At 49.2% G+C, this 18554-nt stretch overlaps 1 protein-coding gene across 1 annotated transcript; it reads right to left on the bottom strand.

Moving 5' to 3' along the window:
* Positions 1-15959: 15959 nt before the first annotated feature.
* Positions 15960-17773, bottom strand: LOC138429755 (protein S100-A7-like). Its single transcript, XM_069571484.1, has 2 exons — positions 17149-17773; positions 15960-16173 (listed from the first exon to the last, which is right to left on the bottom strand). Exons 1-2 carry the CDS (start codon positions 17557-17559, stop codon positions 16009-16011), a joined length of 576 nt encoding a protein of 191 aa, XP_069427585.1. The 5' UTR covers positions 17560-17773; the 3' UTR covers positions 15960-16008.
* Between the last annotated feature and the right edge of the window lie 781 nt (positions 17774-18554).

The raw sequence follows: 18554 nt of genomic DNA, 5'->3' as shown, positions 1-18554 counted from the left end.
TTTCAGGAACTTCAACAGACGTTACTGGAAGCCCCAGCCCTTGCTCTTCCGGACCCGGCTAAGCCGTTTCAACTGTTTGTGGATGAAAAGCAGGGAGTAGGGAAGGGAGTCCTGACGCAGCAATGGGGACCGTGGAGACGGCTTGTGGCTTATCTCTCTAAACGACTGGATCCAGTGGCTGCGGGATGGCCACCCTGTCTCCGTATCATCGCGGCCACTGTTCTCCTTGTCCATGATGCTGACAAACTGACTCATGGACAGCGTCTCCTGGTCTACACTCCTCATGCCATAGAGGGAATCCTCAAACAGCCACCGGGTAAGTGGATTTCTAATGCTCGCTTAACCCGTTACCAGGCCCTGCTGCTGGATGCTCCCCGGATACACTTTCAAACACCTTGTTTTCTGAACCCTGCCACTCTGCTGCCCATCCTGGAGGAGGACGGGCCCCTCCATGACTGTGTTGAAGTGTTAGCTGAGGTAACCGCCATACGAAAATACCTCAGCGACTTGCCGTTAAAAAACAGTGAGCTGATATGGTTCATGGATGGGAGAAGTTATATAAAGGATGGACATAGAAAAGCGGGGGCAGCCATAGCAGACGACACTGGGAGGGTCATCTGGGCTGAGGTTTTACCCCCTGGAACATCCGCCCAAAAAGCAGAACTGATAGCTGTGATACAAGCACTAGAGAGGGCAAAAAGAAGAAGAGTCACGATTCATACTGACAGCCGATATGCATTTGGCACTGCGCATGTTCAAGGCCCTATATATAAAGAACGGGGGCTTCTGACGGCAGACGGGAAACAGATTAAAAATTTGCCTGAGATTCGCAGACTCCTGGCAGTGGTCCACTTGCCCCAGGCGGTATCCATAGTACATGTCCCAGGACACCAGAAAGGAGAGGATGCCCGGGCCCAAGGGAACCGTGCTGCCGATGCAGCAGCCCGTGAGGCAGCTGCTGGAGATTACAGGACCCCTGTACTGACTGTGGGATTGCCACTGCAGGGGATGGGAACACTTCCCCCAAGCCCCATATACTCCCCCTCTGATTTACGCTGGGTGCAAGATAATACCACCCGTCCTGTTGGGGAAAATGGATGGTATCGGGACCAAGATGACAACCTGTTGCTCCCTGCCGACCTGGGCAAACATCTCTGTACCCATTTACATCAAACCACCCATTTGGGAGAAAAAAAGACTTTGACACTCCTACAAATGGTGCAGCTGTGGTTTCCCCAACAGAAAAAAACCATCCAGGATATAGTCCGCACCTGCAAGGCCTGTCAGATGATGAGACCGGGAAAAGGACAGCACGCAGGTGTAAGATATCAGGGGGAAAGGCCAGGACATCATTGGGAGATGGATTTTACTGAGGTAAGACCAGGCAAGTATGGATATCGTTACCTGCTAGTTTTGGTTGATACGCTTTCCGGGTGGGTAGAAGCTTACCCCACTAAAAAGGAGACAGTGGTAATGGTGGCTAAGAAACTCCTAGAAGAGATTATACCTAGGTTTGGGCTGCCAGTATCTATTGGCTCTGACAATAGACCTGCATTTGTGAGTAAAATTGTGCAGGGACTGGCCTCAGCCCTGGGGACCAAATGGAAGTTACATTGCGAGTATAGTCCCCAGAGCTCAGGACAGGAAGAAAGAATGAATCGGACCCTAAAAGAAACTTTAACAAAACTGGCAATTGAGACTGGCAGGGACTGGGTGACCCTCCTTCCCTTCGTGCTTTTTCAGGCGCACAATATCCCCTATAAACTAGATCTGACTCCCTTTGAAATTGTATATGAAAGTCCACCCCCCATTTGTCCAGTGTTTGAAAGAAAGAGTAAACCACCTCTTTCGTTATGTGCCTTCCAACAGGAGATGCTAGCTTTGAGTAAGGTGCATAAACATATCTGGTCACTGATATGGAAAATTTATGAGAGCCAGAATGAAGAGACGATCCCATCCCATGATATAGGACTGGGGGATTGGGTTTGGGTTAAGAGACATCAGTCAAAGACCTTGGAACCAAGATGGAAGGGCCCTCATGTTGTTCCCCTTACCACCCCTACTGCCCTCAAGGTGGACGGAATTGGACCCTGGATATACTGCAGCCACACATGGCAGGCTACCCCCGAAGAACAAGAGAGGGCCCAAAGAGAATGGAAGCCGATACCGCATCCCTCCAATCCCTTAAAATCGAAACTCGCCCAGCAGCAGGTCTCGGACGGATCAACCTGACTCTTCTGATAATAGCCACCTTCCTGGACCCCGGGACCGTCAGCACTAACCCTCATCAACCAATGAACCTGACTTGGATGATTCTGAGCGCAACTATGGGAGAAGTAATTAACTCCACCTTGGCCATTCATCCCCAAAACACCTGGCGGCTGGACTTGGAGTTCGACCTCTGTCTTTTGGCCGTGGGATGATGGGACATTGGCGAGTGGGAAGTAAAGACACCCGGCAAGCCTGAATGTGGGGCTGGCAATAATAGGTGTAATACTCGACCCCCCACTAACTCAAGGCCTGGGTGCAGCCACTTCATCCAATGGGCAAGCTTGTGGAAAACACCCTTCTATGTGTGCCCCAGAGTAAGATGGGACCGGGCGACTGTCAATAACTGCAGGGGGGCTAATGAGTTTTATTGTGCCAACTGGGGATGTGAGTCAACGGGGACAGTCCATTGGGAGCCCCCTATTCGTGGGGACTTGATTACCTTGGGTTGCGTTCCAGGGCCTGCTGGGTTAACTGGGGGACATAGAAGGAGGTCCCTCATAACTGAGCCTTGTATGAATTTTCTTTGCAACCCGGTAAGGCTCAAATTCTCAAATGAAGGGAAAAGGTTTCCCGGTTGGGAAGCCGGACAATCCTGGGGCCTTCGGTTATATCAGTCAGGATATAACAGTGGGTTGCTGTTCACCGTCAGGTTAAAAGTAGGACCCATACAGATCGGTCCAACTCGGGGCATAAGGCCCAATTCAGTCCTAGTGCCACGAGAGCCTACTCACGCTCCCATTCGGCCTGCACACACCCCCGCCCGAGCACCCACCCAAACGCCTCCCTGGCCCTACATTACTAATACAAGCAACTCCCCTCCAGTTAGCCATACGGGACCTAGCATTAAAGACGAGCAGGACCCATTATTTAATATGATAATCAACTCCTATTGGGTTCTAAATTCCACATGCCCAGATCTGACTAGCAGTTGCTGGTTATGTTATGACATCAAACCCCCTTATTATGAAGGTATAGCTGTCCCAGGAAGTTACAGTCCAACCCCAAACCACGCAGCTTGCCGATGGCAGCAAAAAGGAAACGCCAGATTAACACTCCAAGAAGTAACCAGGTGGGGCCTTTGCATAGGAAATGTCCCCCAAACCTATCAACACCTCTGCAAGTCTATAAATTCTACAGTGACAAACAGGTACCTGGTGCCTCCCTAGGACAATTGGTGGGCCTGCTTCACAGGTTTAGCCCCTTGTGTTCACGGGCGGGTGTTAAATAATTCCAAAGATTTCTGTGTATTGGTACTATTAGTCCCCTGACTGTTCTATCACTCCAATAATGAAATCCTCCCGAAACTAGAGGCTTCACACCAGTCTAAGAGAGAGCCAGTCTCAGCCTTAACCCTCACAGTCCTACTGGGGTTAGGGGCATCCGGGGCAGGAACTGGGATATCCTCTTTAGTAATGCAGAATCAACACTATTCTAGCCTAAGAGCAGCCATTGATCTTGATATCGAAAGATTAGAAAGCTCAATCAGCCACCTTGAAAAGTCCCTTACTTCACTATCAGAAGTGGTTTTGCAGAACAGGAGGGGCCTAGATTTGATCTTCCTGCAACAAGGCGGATTATGTGTGGCCTTAGGAGAGGAATGTTGCTTCTATGCAGACCACACTGGGGTGGTAAGAGAGTCTATGGCAAAAGTGAGAAAAGGACTAGCACTGCGCAAGAGAGAGCGAGAAGCCCCACAGGGATGGTTTGAGTCCTGGTTCCATAAATCTCCTTGGCTGACAACACTAATTTCTACCTTGCTCAGACCACTCATTATACTCCTACTCATTCTTACCTTCGGCCCATGTATTTTAAACAGATTAATAACCTTTGTAAGGGAACGTATCAGTACAGTTCACGTAATGGTATTAAGACAACAATACCAGACAGTGAATGGAGAGGAGGATTCCTCTCCATGATCAAAGGACAAGGGGGGAATGTTGAGGCCTGATAGAGGACATGACTAAAATAGGCTGGAGCAAGCATCCCGGAAACAGCTGAGACAATGCCCAGGCGGGATCAAAATTACCCCTGCTGGTAACAGGAGGACTCAGCCTGTCAGCATGCTCCCTGTAGCCTGGTATGTGCCAATCGGGACGACGATAGAAATCTCCTAAGAAAGCCCGCGCGCACAAAAATCTAGCCAATTAGTAGATGCAAAGAAACCCTTGTAACCAATCCAACCTTGCCAGTTCCCTGTCTTTGTCCTAAACCTATAAATACTACTGTAATCCAGGGCTCAGGGCTCTGGCTCTACTCCACTGTGTTGGATGTGGCTGGGGCCCTGGCTTGACCTAGCAATAAATTCCCTTTTTGCGTTTGCGTTGCCGTGGATGTCTTGTTCTCTCAGTTCTGGGGATTTGGACCTTGGGCAAAACAGTACCCAGAGCCCCTGCCTCTGCAGCAGGCCACTGCTGACCCGTACCTCCACAGGAGGCACTCAAACACTCCAAGGCAGGTCTGGCTCATTCTCTGTGGGGTCTCCTGGTGTGTGCAAGGTTTTGTTTGAGCCCTCTCAGCATATCTGGTGGGTATGGGGTTTGATTCTAAATGCGATTTTGCACCACCTGCCATCTTGCTGGGGCTTCTCCTTTGCCCTGGGACGTGGGGTATCTTTTTTTGGTGGGATCCAACATTCTCCTGTCAATGGTTGTTCATCAGCAGGTTGTAATTTTGGAATTCTCGCAGGAGAAGATAAGTGCACATCCTTCTATTCCGCCATCTGAGACAGGGCAATCCCTGCCTGAGATATAGTCAGACTGATTAAATTCTTTGCAGCCAAAGATGGAGAATCTCTATACAGTCAGCAAAAACAAGACCGGGAGCTGACTGTGGCTCAGATCATGAACTCCTTATTGCCAAATTCAGGCTTAAATTGAAGAAAGTAGGGAAAACCACTAGACCATTCAGGTATTACCTAAATCAAATCTCTTGCGCTTATACAGTGGAAGTGAGAAACAGAATCAAGAGATTAGATCTGATAGATAGAGTGCCTGATGAACTATGGAATGAGGTTCATGACATTGCACAGGAGACACGAATCAAGACCATCCCCATGGAAAAGAAACGCAAAAAGGCAAAATGGTTGTCTGAGAAGGCCTTACAAATAGATCAGAAAAGAAGAGAAGGAAAAGGCAAAGGAGAAAAGGAAAGATACCCCCATTTGAATGCAGACTTCCAAAGAATAGCAAGGAGAGAGATAGGAAAGCCTTCTTCAATGATCAGTGCAAAGAAATAGAGGAAAGCAATAGAATGGGAAAGACTAGAGATCTCTTCAAGAAAATTAGAGATACCAAGGGAACATTTCATGCAAAGATGGGCACAATAAAGGACAGAAATGGTATGGACCTAAGAGAAGCAGAAGCTATTAAGAAGAGGTGGCAAGAATACACAGAAGAACTGTACAAAAAAGATCTTCACGACCTGGAAAATCACAACGGTGTGATCACTCATCTGGACCAGACATCTTGGAATGTGAAGTCAAATGGCCTTAGGAAGCATCACTATGAACAAAGCTAGTGGAGGTGATGGTATTCCAGTTGAGCTATTTCAAATCCTGAAAGATGATGCTGTGAAAGTGCTACACTCAATATGCCAGCAAATTTGGAAAACTCAGCAGTGGCCACAGGACTGGAAAAGTCAGTTTTCATTCCAATCCCAAAGGAAGGCAATGCCAAAGAATGTTTAGACTACCCCAGAATTGCAGTCATCTCAAAAGATAGCAAAGTAATGCTCAAAATTCTCCAAGCCAGGCTTCAACAGTACGTGAATTTTGAACTTCCAGATATTCACACTGGATTTAGAAAAGGCAGAGGAACAAGAGATCAAATTGCTAACATCCATTGGATCATTGAAAAAGCAAAAGAATTTCAGAAAAACATCTACTTTTGCTTTATTGACTACAATAAAGCCTTTGACTGTGTGGATCACAACAAATTGTGGAAAATTCTTCAAGTGATGGGAATACCAGACCACCTTATCTGCCTCCTGAGAAATCTGGGGCAGGTCAAGAAGCAACAGTTAGAACTGGACATTGAACAACAGATTGGTTCCAAATCAGGAAAGGAGTGCGTCAAGGTTGTATATTGTCACCCTGCTTATTTAACTTATATGCAGAGTACATCATGTGAAATGCCAGGCTGGATGAAGCACAAGCTGGAATCAAGACTGCCAGACTGCCATATCAATAACCTCAGATATGCAGATGACACCACCCTTATGGCAGAAGGTGAAGAGGAACTTAATGAAAGTGAAAGAAGAGAGTGAAAAACCTGGGTTAAAACTCAACATTCAGAAACTAAGATCATGGTATCTGGTCCCATCACTTCATGGCAAATAGATGGGGAAACAATGGAAACAGTGACAGACTTTATGTTTTGGAGTTCCAAAATCACTGCAGATGGTGACTGCAGCCATGAAATTAAAAGATGCTCATTGGAAGAAAAGCTATGACCAACCTAGACAGCATGTTAAAAAACAGAGACATTACTTTGCCAACAAAGGTCTGTCTAGTCAAAGCTATGGTTTTTCCAGTAGTTGTGTATGGAAGTGAGAGTTGAACTATGAAGAAGGCTGTGCTTTATAAGCATCAGTTCAAAAGAATTGAAAAAATTGAAAGCATCAATTCTTCTGTGGTGTTGAAGAAGAGTCCCTTGAGAGTCTCTTGGACTGCAGAGAAATATAACCAGTCCCTTCTAAAGGAAATCAGTCCTGAATATTCACTGGAAAGACTGATGCTGAAGCTGAAACTCCAATACTTTGGCCAACTGATGGGAAGAACTGGCTCATTGGAAAAGACCCTGATGCTGAGAAAGATGGAAGGTAGGAGTAGAAGGGGACAATAGAGGATGAGATGGCTGGATGGCATCACTGGCTTGATGGACATGAGTTTGAATAAACTCCGGGAGTTGGTGATGGACAGGGAGGCCTGATGTGCTGCAGTCCCCGGGGTCGCAAAGAGTTGGACACGCCTGAGTGACAGAACTGACTGACTGATCTATTTTACGTATGGTAATGTATATGTTTCAATGCTACTCTCTCAATTTGTCCATCCTCTCTCCCTTGCTGTGTCCACAAGTCTGTTCTACCATTTTCTATCTCTGGTCACTGGAAGCAATTTGGTTTGCAGAAGGTATCTGGTGGTAAAATCATTTGAAAACCTGGTACAGGAGGGCCTGCCTGGAGGAGGCTGGCAGGCAGGCCATGTAGAGGATACAGAGATGCTTTCAAGAAGTGACATGCAGATTTAGTCAGTGGACGCACATGTATGGGCCCACGCTCTGTGTGTGCGCGAGCGTGCACGTGTGTGTGTGTGTGTGTGTGCATGTTGAGGGAAAGCTGGGGGAAAAGCCGAACCAGAATGCCAGGCCTCTGGGGCAGGGGGGCTTCCCTGGTGCCTCAGTGGTAAAGAACCTGCCTGCCAATGCAAGGAGACTCAGGAGATGCAGGTTCAATCCCTGGGTCAGGAAGATCCCCTGGAAGAGGGCATGGCAACTCACTCCAATATTCTTGAAATGGGATTCCAGAATCCCATGGACAGAAGAGCCTGGTGGATTATCATCCATGGGGTTGCAAAGAGTAGGACATGACTTAGTGACTGAGCGTGCATGCGTGCTGGTACTGCTGGTAGACCCTGAGAGCTGGGAGGAGCAGCTTCAGGGGAATAGGGTGGACTTCAGGAATGGGCCTTACTACAGAGAGGTGTGAGAAGCAGCCCCAGGGAGCATGAGGGTGCCTGGGTGGGTGCTCACTGAATATTCCAGGCTCCCCTCACTCCACAGACAGTGATTCGTAGTGCAGAGCAGGCAGAGTGAACCCAGTGAGTCAGCAGGCTGCTGTTCCGGCCCCACAGGTCCCGTTGGTGACTGGAGGTAACAACATTCTCCCTGCAGGATTCAGACCCCCAGGGCTCTGAGCCTGAGCAGTAGGGATGTTCAGCAGGAGGTGGGACCACTGGGTATGACCCCGAGTCTGCCCCTTCCCAGCTCTGTGACTTTGGCCAAGCCTACCTGCCTCCTGGACCATGGTCCCTTCAGCTGTAAATACCCTAGTTGCCTTTCTGGGCCATTGGCTAGGCAAAACGTTTCCAGTAAAAGTGGTTTTCCTCAGAAGGCACAAGTGCTTCCTCTCTAGCAGACCCTTTGGGAGTAGCCAGTGATCAGCAGGAGCAGGAGAACCAGGGCTCCGGAGATCACAGAAGACCCCTCCCCACGGCCTAGGCCGTGGAGTCGGCAGAGCAGCGGGATGGAGGTCCCCAGGGCCTTGATGAGTCAGGGCCCTGCTTGTTTAGCTGTCGCTCTCCTGGCCACCTGTCTGTGCACACAGTACCTGCCCTGGATGGTGGGCTCCGGTGGAGCAGAGCCAGGGCAGAGACCCTCCTTGCTCAGCCCAGAGACAGACACAGACTCCGATTTCTGCTGTCCTAGGAGCTGGCCTTCAGAGTCAGCAAGTCTTGGGTTTCAACCCTGGCTTTGGCATTTACCAGGAAGCACTCCTGGGAGGTTTACTAAGCCCTCAGCCTCACATCTGTAAACTGGGGTACTGAGACCCTTGGCACAGGGTTTTTCTGAGGATTAAATGAGGCAATGCATTTAAAGCTCTTAGCACGCTGTCTGGCATGTAGTAAACTGTCACTGAGGGCAGCAGCTCTTACATGATTGACAGTTAATGAACGTTGGTCTAGTGACTCACTGGATACATAATCAGACACTCTGGTTCCACCTGCAAATCCCCAAATGTCCTATTTCCTGAGGCACAGCATCCCTCTCATCTTCCTTTTGTCACCACCTGCCAGGCCAGCCCCACAGGGCTCTGAGCAGGGTCTGGGTTGGGCCGAGTTCTGAGTGTGTGTCCCCACCCAGAGCAGTGTCATCTGGGCAACTGATGGAACAAGCTCAAATCTGAGGACTGTGAAAGGATCACCCTTCACCTCAGAGCAGAGCTCTCATCCTCCATGCTGCTTTGCTTCTTACAGGTTGAAGGCACGAGGTCCCAGCTTTGTTTCCTGCTCAGCCCAGGGGACTAGCTCTGGGCCAAGAGTCTTGGGGGAGTCAGAAAGAGTCATTCCTCTTCTCCCTCTAGGCCTCAGTGTGCTCTTCTGGGTACTGAGGGTCTGGACTAGATAAATAACCTCCTACGTCCTTTTGGTGGCTCTGTGACATCCAGACAGATTCACAAAACTTCTAGGGAGAATGTCTTTGTAGGTAATCAAGTGCTTAGTGCTGAGTCACTCAGTTGTGTCTGACTCTTTGTGACCCCATGGACTGTAGCCCCCCAGTCTCCTCCATCCATGGGTATTCTCCAGGCAAAAATACTGGAGTGGGTTGCCATTCCCTCCTCCAGGGAATCTTCTCAACCCAGGTCTCCAGTACTGTAGGCAAATTCTTCGCTATCTGAGCCACCAGGGAGGCCCATGAATACTGGAGTGGGTAGCCTATCCCTGCTCTAAGGGATCTTCCTGACCTAGTAATCAAACTGGGGTCTCCTGCATTGCAGGCAGATTCTTTATCAGCTGAGCTACCAAGGAAGCCCAGGTAGCTGAGGATAGACCCAAATCTAGGATTTCCAGAGCCTTCTCCACCCCCTGCTGCCTTTTTTTCTGCTTACTCTGCAGTTTGTGGCATCCCCTAGCTTTTTGGACTCAGATCTCTTCAAGGTGCTCAGAGAGGAACTGGAGGGCTCACAGCCCATACCTCCATGTTGTAACATCCTCCTTGTCCCAGTCCTGGGACCACTATTAACCATTATTCTGGCCTCAGCCTGTCTTGATCTGGAGTTAGGATGGACAAACAATATCCAGCTGTGGATGTGACTGGTGATAGAAGCAAGGTCCAATGCTGTAAAGAGCAATATTGCGTAGGAACCTGGAATGTCAGGTCCATGAATCAAGGCAAATTGGAAGTGGTCAAACAAGAGATGGCAAGAGTGAACGTCGACATTCTAGGAATCAGCGAACTAAAATGGACTAGAATGGGTGAATTTCACTCAGATGACCATTATATCTACTACTGTGGGCAGGAATCCCTCAGAAGAAATGGAGTAGCTATCATGGTCAACAAAAGAGTCTGAAATGCAGTACTTGGATGCAATCTCAAAAACGACAGAATGATCTCTGTTCGTTTCCAAGGCAAACCATTCAATATCACAGTAATCCAAGTCTATGCCCCAAACAGTAATGCTGAAGAAGGTGAAGTTGAATGGTTCTATGAAGACCTACAAGACCTTTTAGAACTAACACTCAAAAAAGATGTCCTTTTCATTATAGGGGACTGGAATGCAAAAGTAGGAAGTCAAGAAACACCTGGAGTAACAGGCAAATTTGGCCTTGGAATGCAGAATGAAGCAGGGCAAAGACTAACAGAGTTCTGCCAACAGAACGCACTGGTCATAGCAAACACCCTCTTCCAACAACACAAGAGAAGACTCTACACATGGACATCACCAGATGGTCAACACTGAAATCAGATTGATTATATTCTTTGCAGCCAAAGATGGAGAAGCTCTATACAGTCAACAAAAACAAAACCGGGAGCTGACTGTGGCTCAGATCATGAACTCCTTATTGCCAAATTCAGACAAATTGAAGAAAGTAGGGAAAACCACTAGACCATTCAGGTATGACCTAAATCAAATCCTTTATGATTATACAGTGGAAGTGAGAAATAGATTTAAGGGACTAGATCTGATAGATAGAGTGCCTGATGAACTATGGAATGAGGTTCGTGACATTGTACAGGAGACAGGGATCAAGACCATCCCCAAGGAAAAGAAATGCCAAAAGGAAAATGGCTGTCTGGGGAGGCCTTACAAATAGCTATGAAAAGAAGAGAAGCGAAAAGCAAAGGAGAAAAGGAAAGATATAAGCATCTGAATGCAGAATTCCAAAGAATAGCAAGAAGAGATAAGAAAGACTTCTTCAGCAATCAATGCAAAGAAATAGAGGAAAACAACAGAATGGGAAAGACTAGAGATCTCTTCAAGAAAATTAGAGATACCAAGGGAATGTTTCATGCAAAGATGGGCTTGATAAAGGACAGAAATGGCATGGACCTAACAGAAGCAGAAGATATTAAGAAGAAGTGGCAAGAATACACAGAAGAACTGTACGAAAAAGATTGTCACGACCCAGATAATCACGATGGTGTGATCACTCACCTAGAGCCAGACATCCTGGAATGTGAAGTCAAGTGGGCCTTAGAAGCATCACTATGAACAAAGCTAGTGGAGGTGATGGAATTCCAGTTGAGCTGTTTCAAATCCTAAAAGATGATGCTGTGAAAGTGCTGCACTCAGTATGCCAGCAAATTTGGAAAACTCAGCAGTGGCCACAGGACTGGAAAAGTCAGTTTTCATTCCAATCCCAAAGAAAGGCAGTGTCAAAGAATGCTCAAACTACCACACAATTGCACTCATGTCACATGCTAGTAAAGTCATGCTCAAAACTCTCCAAGCCAGGCTTCAGCAATACGTGAACCGTGAACTTCCTGATGTTCAAGCTGGTTTTAGAAAAGGCAGAGGAACCAGAGATCAAATTGCCAACATCCGCTGGATCATTGAAAAAGCAAGAGAGTTCCAGAAAAACATCTATTTCTGCTTTATTGACTATGCCAAAGCCTTTGACTGTATGGATCACAATACACTGTGGAAAATTCTGGAAGAGGTGGGAATACCAGACCACCTGACTTGCCTCTTGAGAAACCTGTATGCAGGTCAGGAAGCAACAGTTAGAACTGGACATGGAACAACAGACTGGTTTCAAATAGGAAAAGGAGTACATCAAGGCTGTATGTTGTCACCCTGCTTATTTGACTTATATGCAGAGTACATCATGAGAAACGCTGGACAGGAAGAAACACAAGCTGGAATCAAGATGGCCGGGAGAAATATCAATAACCTCAGATATGCAGATGACACCATCCTTATGGCAGAAAGTGAGGAGGAACTCAAAAGCCTCTTGATGAAAGTGAAAGAGGAGAGTGAAAAAGTTGGTTTAAAGCTCAACATTCAGAAAACGAAGATCATTGTATCCGGTCCCATCATTTCATGGGAAATAGATGGGGAAACAGTGGAAACAGTGTCAGACTTAATTTTTTGGGCTCCAAAATCACTGCAGATGGTGATCACAGCCATGAAATTAAAAGACGCTTACTCCTTGGAAGGAAAGTTATGACCAACCTAGATAGCATATTGAAAAGCAGAGACATTACTTTGCCAACAAAGGTTCATCTAGTCAAGGCTGTGGTTTTTCCTGTGGTCATGTGTGGATGTGAGAGTTGGACTGTGAAGAAGGCTGAATGCCGAAGAATTGATGCTTTTGAACTGTGGTGTTGGAGAAGACTCTTGAGAGCCCCTTGGACTGCAAGGAGATCCAACCAGTTCATTCTGAAGGCGATCAGCCCTGGGATTTCTTTGGAGGGAATGATGCTAAAGCTGAAACTCAGTACTTTGGCCACCTCATGCGAAGAGTTGACTCATTGGAAAAGACTCTGATGCTGGGAGGGATTGGGGGCAGTAGGAGAAGGGGATGACCGAGGATGAGATGGTTGGATGGCATCACTGACTCGATGGAAGTGAATCTGAGTGCACTCTGGGAGTTGGTGATGGACAGGGAGGCCTGGTGTGCTGCGATTCATGGGGTTGCAAAGAGTCGGACATGACTGAGCAACTGAACTGAACTGAACTTAGCCTACAAATCCCAAGAGCAAATGCCCCATTACCCTCTGGGCTGCACTTGCATCCCATGACCTTGGTGAAAATTAGCCTCAACTCCAGCAGGGCTCTGGGGGGCTCCTCTGGTTGGGCCATGGAACCTGGCTTTCCAGGTGGCAAGTGGTAAAGAACCTGCCAGTGCAGGAGATGCAAGAGATGTGTGTTCATTCCCTGGGTTGGGAAGAACCCCTGCAGGAGGAAATGTCAACCCACTCCAGTATTCTTGCCTGGAAAACTCCATGGACAGAGGAGCCTGGTGGGACCACAGTCCATAGGGTTGTAAGGGAGTTGGATATGACTGAGGACTGAGAATGGACCCACACACACAGGGGAATAATGGTGAGTGAGGGTAGTTTTGAGACTGCGATCCCAGGGGTGTCAGACTAGGGAGAATGAGTGTTGAGCATCCCGGAGCACAGGCAGGCCCTACCTAGAACTTCCTGGTGTCCAGTGTGTGCTATCATTACAGCTGAAGAGCCACCAGCTGGAAAGCCCAGGGCCAGGGCTCCCGCCCCATCCCTGCAGCCCACAGTCACCCCGCTTATTCTCTGCCTCTGCCATCCTCCTTCCTCGCTCCAGGCCAGGGCTGTAATCGAGTTTTCCTTTGTTTGATATCTTCTCCCCACAGTAAAGAAAGAGCCAGATTTCTTTCTTTCTTTCTTTTATTTTTTTGCTTTTTGTCTTAAAAGTTTTGTTCACAGGTGTACATGAGTTCCCAATCCTGAAAAAAATCTTTTTTTTAAATTAAACTTTTTATTTTGTATTGGGATATACCCTGTTAACAGGGTTTCCCAGGTGGCACTAGTGGTAAAGAACCCACCTATCAATGCAGGAGCCGTAAGAGACACAGGTTGGATTCTTGGGTCGGGAAGATCCCCTGGAGGAGGGTATGGCAACCCGCTCCAGTACTCTTGCTGCAGAATCCCAAGGACAGAGGAGCCTAGTGGGCTACAGTCCATAGCCTCGCACAGAGTCAGATGTGACTAAAGCGACTTAGCATGCTTGCGTAGCCTAATAACAATGTTGTCTAGTTTCAGATGGATAGAAGGGACTTAGCCACACAGGTATATGTATCCATTCTCTGCCAAACTTCTATCCAGGCTGCCCCTTAACATTGAGCGGTGTTCCCTCTGCTATATAGTAGGTGGTCCTTGTTCATTTTCCATTCTATATATGCAAGTGTGTCTCTATTCATCTCAAGCTCTCTAACTATCCCTTTGTTCCATCCCTCCCAACTGGCAATCATAAGTTGGTTCTCTAAGTCTGTGAGTTGGTTAGAGCCAGACTTCTTAGAAGAGTTCTTTAAGAAAGAAGATAAGAAGATGAGAAGATCAGCTTTCCCGAGTTTCTCTCTACTGATGCTGCAGTTGCTGTAGATTTACACAGCCAGTCCCATGGCTAGAAGCCCTGTATTGAGGGTCAGAGATTAGCCAGGCCCAGCTCAGCCCAGAGGTCTCAATGAAGACCTCTCAGGAGTCAATAAACTGTTGCCTGCCTTGTTCTGATTACTAGTGTTATTTTTTAAAATCACTTTTATTAGTGCTATTTTCTTATTTTAAAAAAATTTATTTATTTTAATCGGAGGCTAATTACAATATTGTAGTGGTTTTTGCCATATATTGACATGAATCAGCCTATTTTCTTATTTTTCATTGGTTATGAATGTTGGCAAAATAGTCTTGCCAAGGATGTTCCTGAAGCAGAGAGGAGGTGATGGTGTGGAAATTGAAGTGCTCGAGGAATGGTGTCAAGGAAGCTGAGCAGCCACCCACCTGGACAATAACTTATCCTACATGTCGCCTGCTGGCGGGAGAGCAGAAGGGTGTGGAGACAGTTGCCCGATTCATCCAGGAAGAAGGTTTGCCTGATGAAGAGGTTGGTGGGAGGCTGAGTGGGCGGGGGGTGGGGAGTGATTGGGCCAGAAGAGGTGCCCTCAAGGAGGGGACGCTGGCTGAACCTGCAGGGACACGACCTGTAAGTGGCACTGGGGAGGGGGTAAGCGCTGACTCTGCCTCGTGGCGCCCTGGAGATGCTCTGAGGAGCGCCAATGACCTGTTGGGAAGTCCCTGTGTTGTGCTCGTTTCTAAATCCTCAGCCCCTAGCACCTCGCCTGGCTTCAAAGGGCCAATGGGTAATGACATGCCCCTACCGGCGGCGGATAGAGGAGACGGGACACGCACGCTCGGCACAGCGCTCCTTCTCCTCCCCCTCCCTGAGCGGCTTCTCCACCGTGCTCCTTCTTCGGTCCTGTCTCCTCACTTGACTCCGATAGGATGTTTGGTCCCCTGGACTAGCTAGACCTCCTCTGCCTGGAGCGTCCATCACCACGGGCTATCCCCAAACACCCAGCTCCTGGCTTGTAGCAAACAGCTACTGAGAATCCGCTCAGCAAACAGGGTGACTCTCACTTCCACAGGCACACTTACGCAGGCGAAAACACACCAGCGCATGCATGGGGACCAGGACACAGCCCAGGGACCCCAGGCCACAGGACAGGAGACCCAGCCGTCGGGTACTGCTGAACCTCCTGTTCACAGCGGCAAATGGCCGTGTCCTCAAACTCCCCCGCGCACCCGCCCAGCAAGAAAACCCTTATAAAGCGGTGCCAGTCTCCACAGCCCCTCGGGAAGACGATGGGGCATGAGGCCCAGTGTGGAGACACTGGCTTCTGCTTACTGCAGTTTCTTGATCACCGGATGCTGAGCCCTGCCTTCACAAGGAAAAGCATGTCTGGGGCCTGCTGGAATGCTTTGTCCCGGCCTCCATGTCTGGGACCCCATCTGTACATTTATTAGGGAGCACGGAGAGGAGGACAAGAGGCCCTGCCGAGAAAATGCGCATTGATGCTGGAGGCCAAGAGAGGGCGCACTGCTAGCGCCTCCTTGGTCCATTCACCTGGTGGAAATTCCAGATAACATTCACCAAGGAGTAGCAGTTATGACAACATAGGCATCCCCATAAAGAAAGGACATAAGCCAGAATCTGGGGAGACAACACTTTATTGTTTCTTGCATTGTCTGGAGGCCTCTGGGCTCACTGATTTCCCCCAGAACAGAGCTCCGCTCCGTGGCTGTGGTTGTGATAGTCTGAGGCTATGTCTGCCAGCAAGGACAGGAACTCAGAAAAGTCAATCTTCTGGTCCTTATTCTTGTCCTTTTTCTCAAAGATATTGGACAAGTAATGTCGGCCCCTTTTCTCCTGTGGGAAAAAGACACCAAAACAGGCAAATTTAGCGCCACAAAAGTGATGAGCTGGGAGAAGAGGAAGAAGTAGAGACAGAGAAATGAGGACCCAGTGCAGCACAGAGGTGTCTGGTGTGGTATTGAGGAGGGGAGGTGTGGGATGAGGTGGGGACACTGACGTTGCCCAGCAGTTCAATGGAGAGTCCTTCCCCAAATGTGAACTTGGATGAAAGCCTCACATGGTGAGCAGGCTCTGCCCAGAGCTTTCCTGATCAGTGTGCTGGTGGGGGGAGTCTCCAGCCCCAGACCACCACCCACCACCCAACTCCCTGCAGGGGACCACCTACCTAAGTTCTGCTCAGGGACTCAAAATAAGCCCTACCCTTGTCTGCCCCATGCCAACCCCTTCTTCTTTTGACCTATGAGACCTTACTTGCTCTGAGTTCCCTCTTCTTGCTTTCACTAGTAACCTCTTCTTTTTGTAATCAGTTCATCGAATTGTCCGGTTAAATCAGGTAGGTGGATGAGTTCTTTGTTGTATAAAATGGTCTTAAGCTCTGTCAGTGATGGAATTTCTGTCACCTTCCCTCTGATCTCAAGAACCCTAAGGGGTGCTGCTAGAGCCTCTCAGGGTGTGAGCAGAAGAGTTTGGGTCTCATACAGAAGGTGGGACAGGTGAGAGGGGACCCATCCACTGCCCTCCAGTTGTAGCGCTTTTTGATAACTCATCATCAACTACTTGTATCCACACATTTTCCTACTTTGCGACATACAGCATCTCTTCACCCCCTGATAGAGGACGGGACAGGAAGTTCTATGAGGCCCTTTTGCAGATGAGAAAGTGAGAATCAGAGAATGAGAGTGACTTGTCCAAAGTCTCCCGGGAAGGGCCCTCAGTCATGCCAGGATCCCGCCACCACGGGGGACCAGGGACCCCGCCGCCACGGGGGGCCGGGACCCCGTCGCCATGGGGGACCAGAAGCCCACTCACACAGGCACCGAGGAAGTTGGGGAAGTTATCCTTCAGCAGCTGCAGCAGGGCCTCCTTCTCGATGGTGTCATCGGGTCCCGAGTGTTTGTGAAACAGGTCGATCAAGGCTAAAATGGCCTGCTCTAGCTGAGAGCCGCTCATCTTGGCTTCCAAAGAGCTGCCGGAAGAGGGGTCAGTGACCTTCTGTGTCCTTCCCCAGGGAAGAGTCCCCAAGATCAGACACATGGATGGGGGCTGAGCAGCCAGCGCAGCGCGGCTCAGATGGGACAGAAGAAACTGCTTCTCTGCGTGCTGGGAGGAGAGGCTGAGGAGCAGGAGGGCGTGCCCAGGCGTGGGCCTGGGTTCCCACAGCTCAGGGCGTGAGGAGGTGAAGGAGACCGGCAGACTCCTCTGTGGGGAGGCCCACAGCATGTGGAAGCAGAGACGGGGCCAGCCCCAGTGAGCAGACTGGGCCTGAGGCGGGACGCAGCAACCAGAGCCGTGGAGGAGCCCACCCCCCAAACAGCAGCAAATCCATCTCCTCCAGGTTCAGCGTCAGGGTCAGAGTCGCGGGGGCAGGACAGTGTCCCCTCTGGTCTGGTCTGAGCCTCCTGGGCTGCTTCCGGAAGACCCCCTAGAAGCCCACCTGGACCATGAAGCAAGCCTACAATAAGTGGGCAGAAATGCAGTCCTGTCCTGAGCCCTGGTGGGGGTCTTCCTGACCACCCCTGAGGGAGGAAGAGGGACTGGGGATCAGAATCAGCTGGGAATTTGAAGTGAAAGGAAATACACAACTCAGTTCTAGGCTGTTGGGTGGAATGTGGGAGATGGGGGTCCGTCCGCTTTTCTGTTACTGGGCACTATCTGCACCTCCGAGACCTGACCTCCTTAAAATAAAGAGAACGTCGGACTTCCCTAAGCAGGTTCTTCCCCCAGCAGTCAGAGGTCTGGGCTGCCCTGGACCCCAGCAGAGAAATGGGACAGAGCAGCCCTCCCATGCCAGACTTCCCTCAGCAGCCAGGACATGACCCTGCATCACGCGTATCAGTATCTAAGACAAACCCCACTGCCTTCTGATGGAGGAGAAAGAGCCCACTGTTCTGTCAGTAAGAGGACCCACCCAAGGCCTCTGTCAACGTGGCCAAGACCAGAGCCGAGCCCCGTGTGCAGACGGTCCCTGAGCATTTTCCTGCTGGGAGGAGGTGGGGAGCTCTGGTTGATCAGTCTTTTCTCCAGGTCAGGGCAGGACGTCTCACCAGAGTAATGGTGAGTAGGGGGGTCCCAGGCCTGGGGTTAAGGCTTTGGCTTGGGCTCCCACTCTCCTCAAGGGTGGGGTCGGTGGGTTTTTTGACCTGATAAGCAGGTGAATCCAGAGAAGGAAAAAAGCAAGAGGAGGGGGAGGGTCCTCAGCTCCCACTGGGCACGTG

Source organism: Ovis canadensis, chromosome 1 (assembly GCF_042477335.2).
Source record: "Ovis canadensis isolate MfBH-ARS-UI-01 breed Bighorn chromosome 1, ARS-UI_OviCan_v2, whole genome shotgun sequence".
NCBI classification, from domain to species: domain Eukaryota; kingdom Metazoa; phylum Chordata; class Mammalia; order Artiodactyla; family Bovidae; genus Ovis; species Ovis canadensis.
This window is presented reverse-complemented; position numbering and strand designations above follow the sequence as displayed.

Coding starts and splice junctions, on each gene's coding strand:
- LOC138429755 (XM_069571484.1), bottom strand. CDS start 17,559: ATGCTGTGGGCCTCCCCACAGAGGAGTCTGCCGGTCTCCTTCACCTCC. Junction 16,174..17,148: donor CCAACTTCCTCGGTGCCTGT/GTGAGTGGGCTT, acceptor TTTTTCCCACAG/GAGAAAAGGGGCCGACATTA.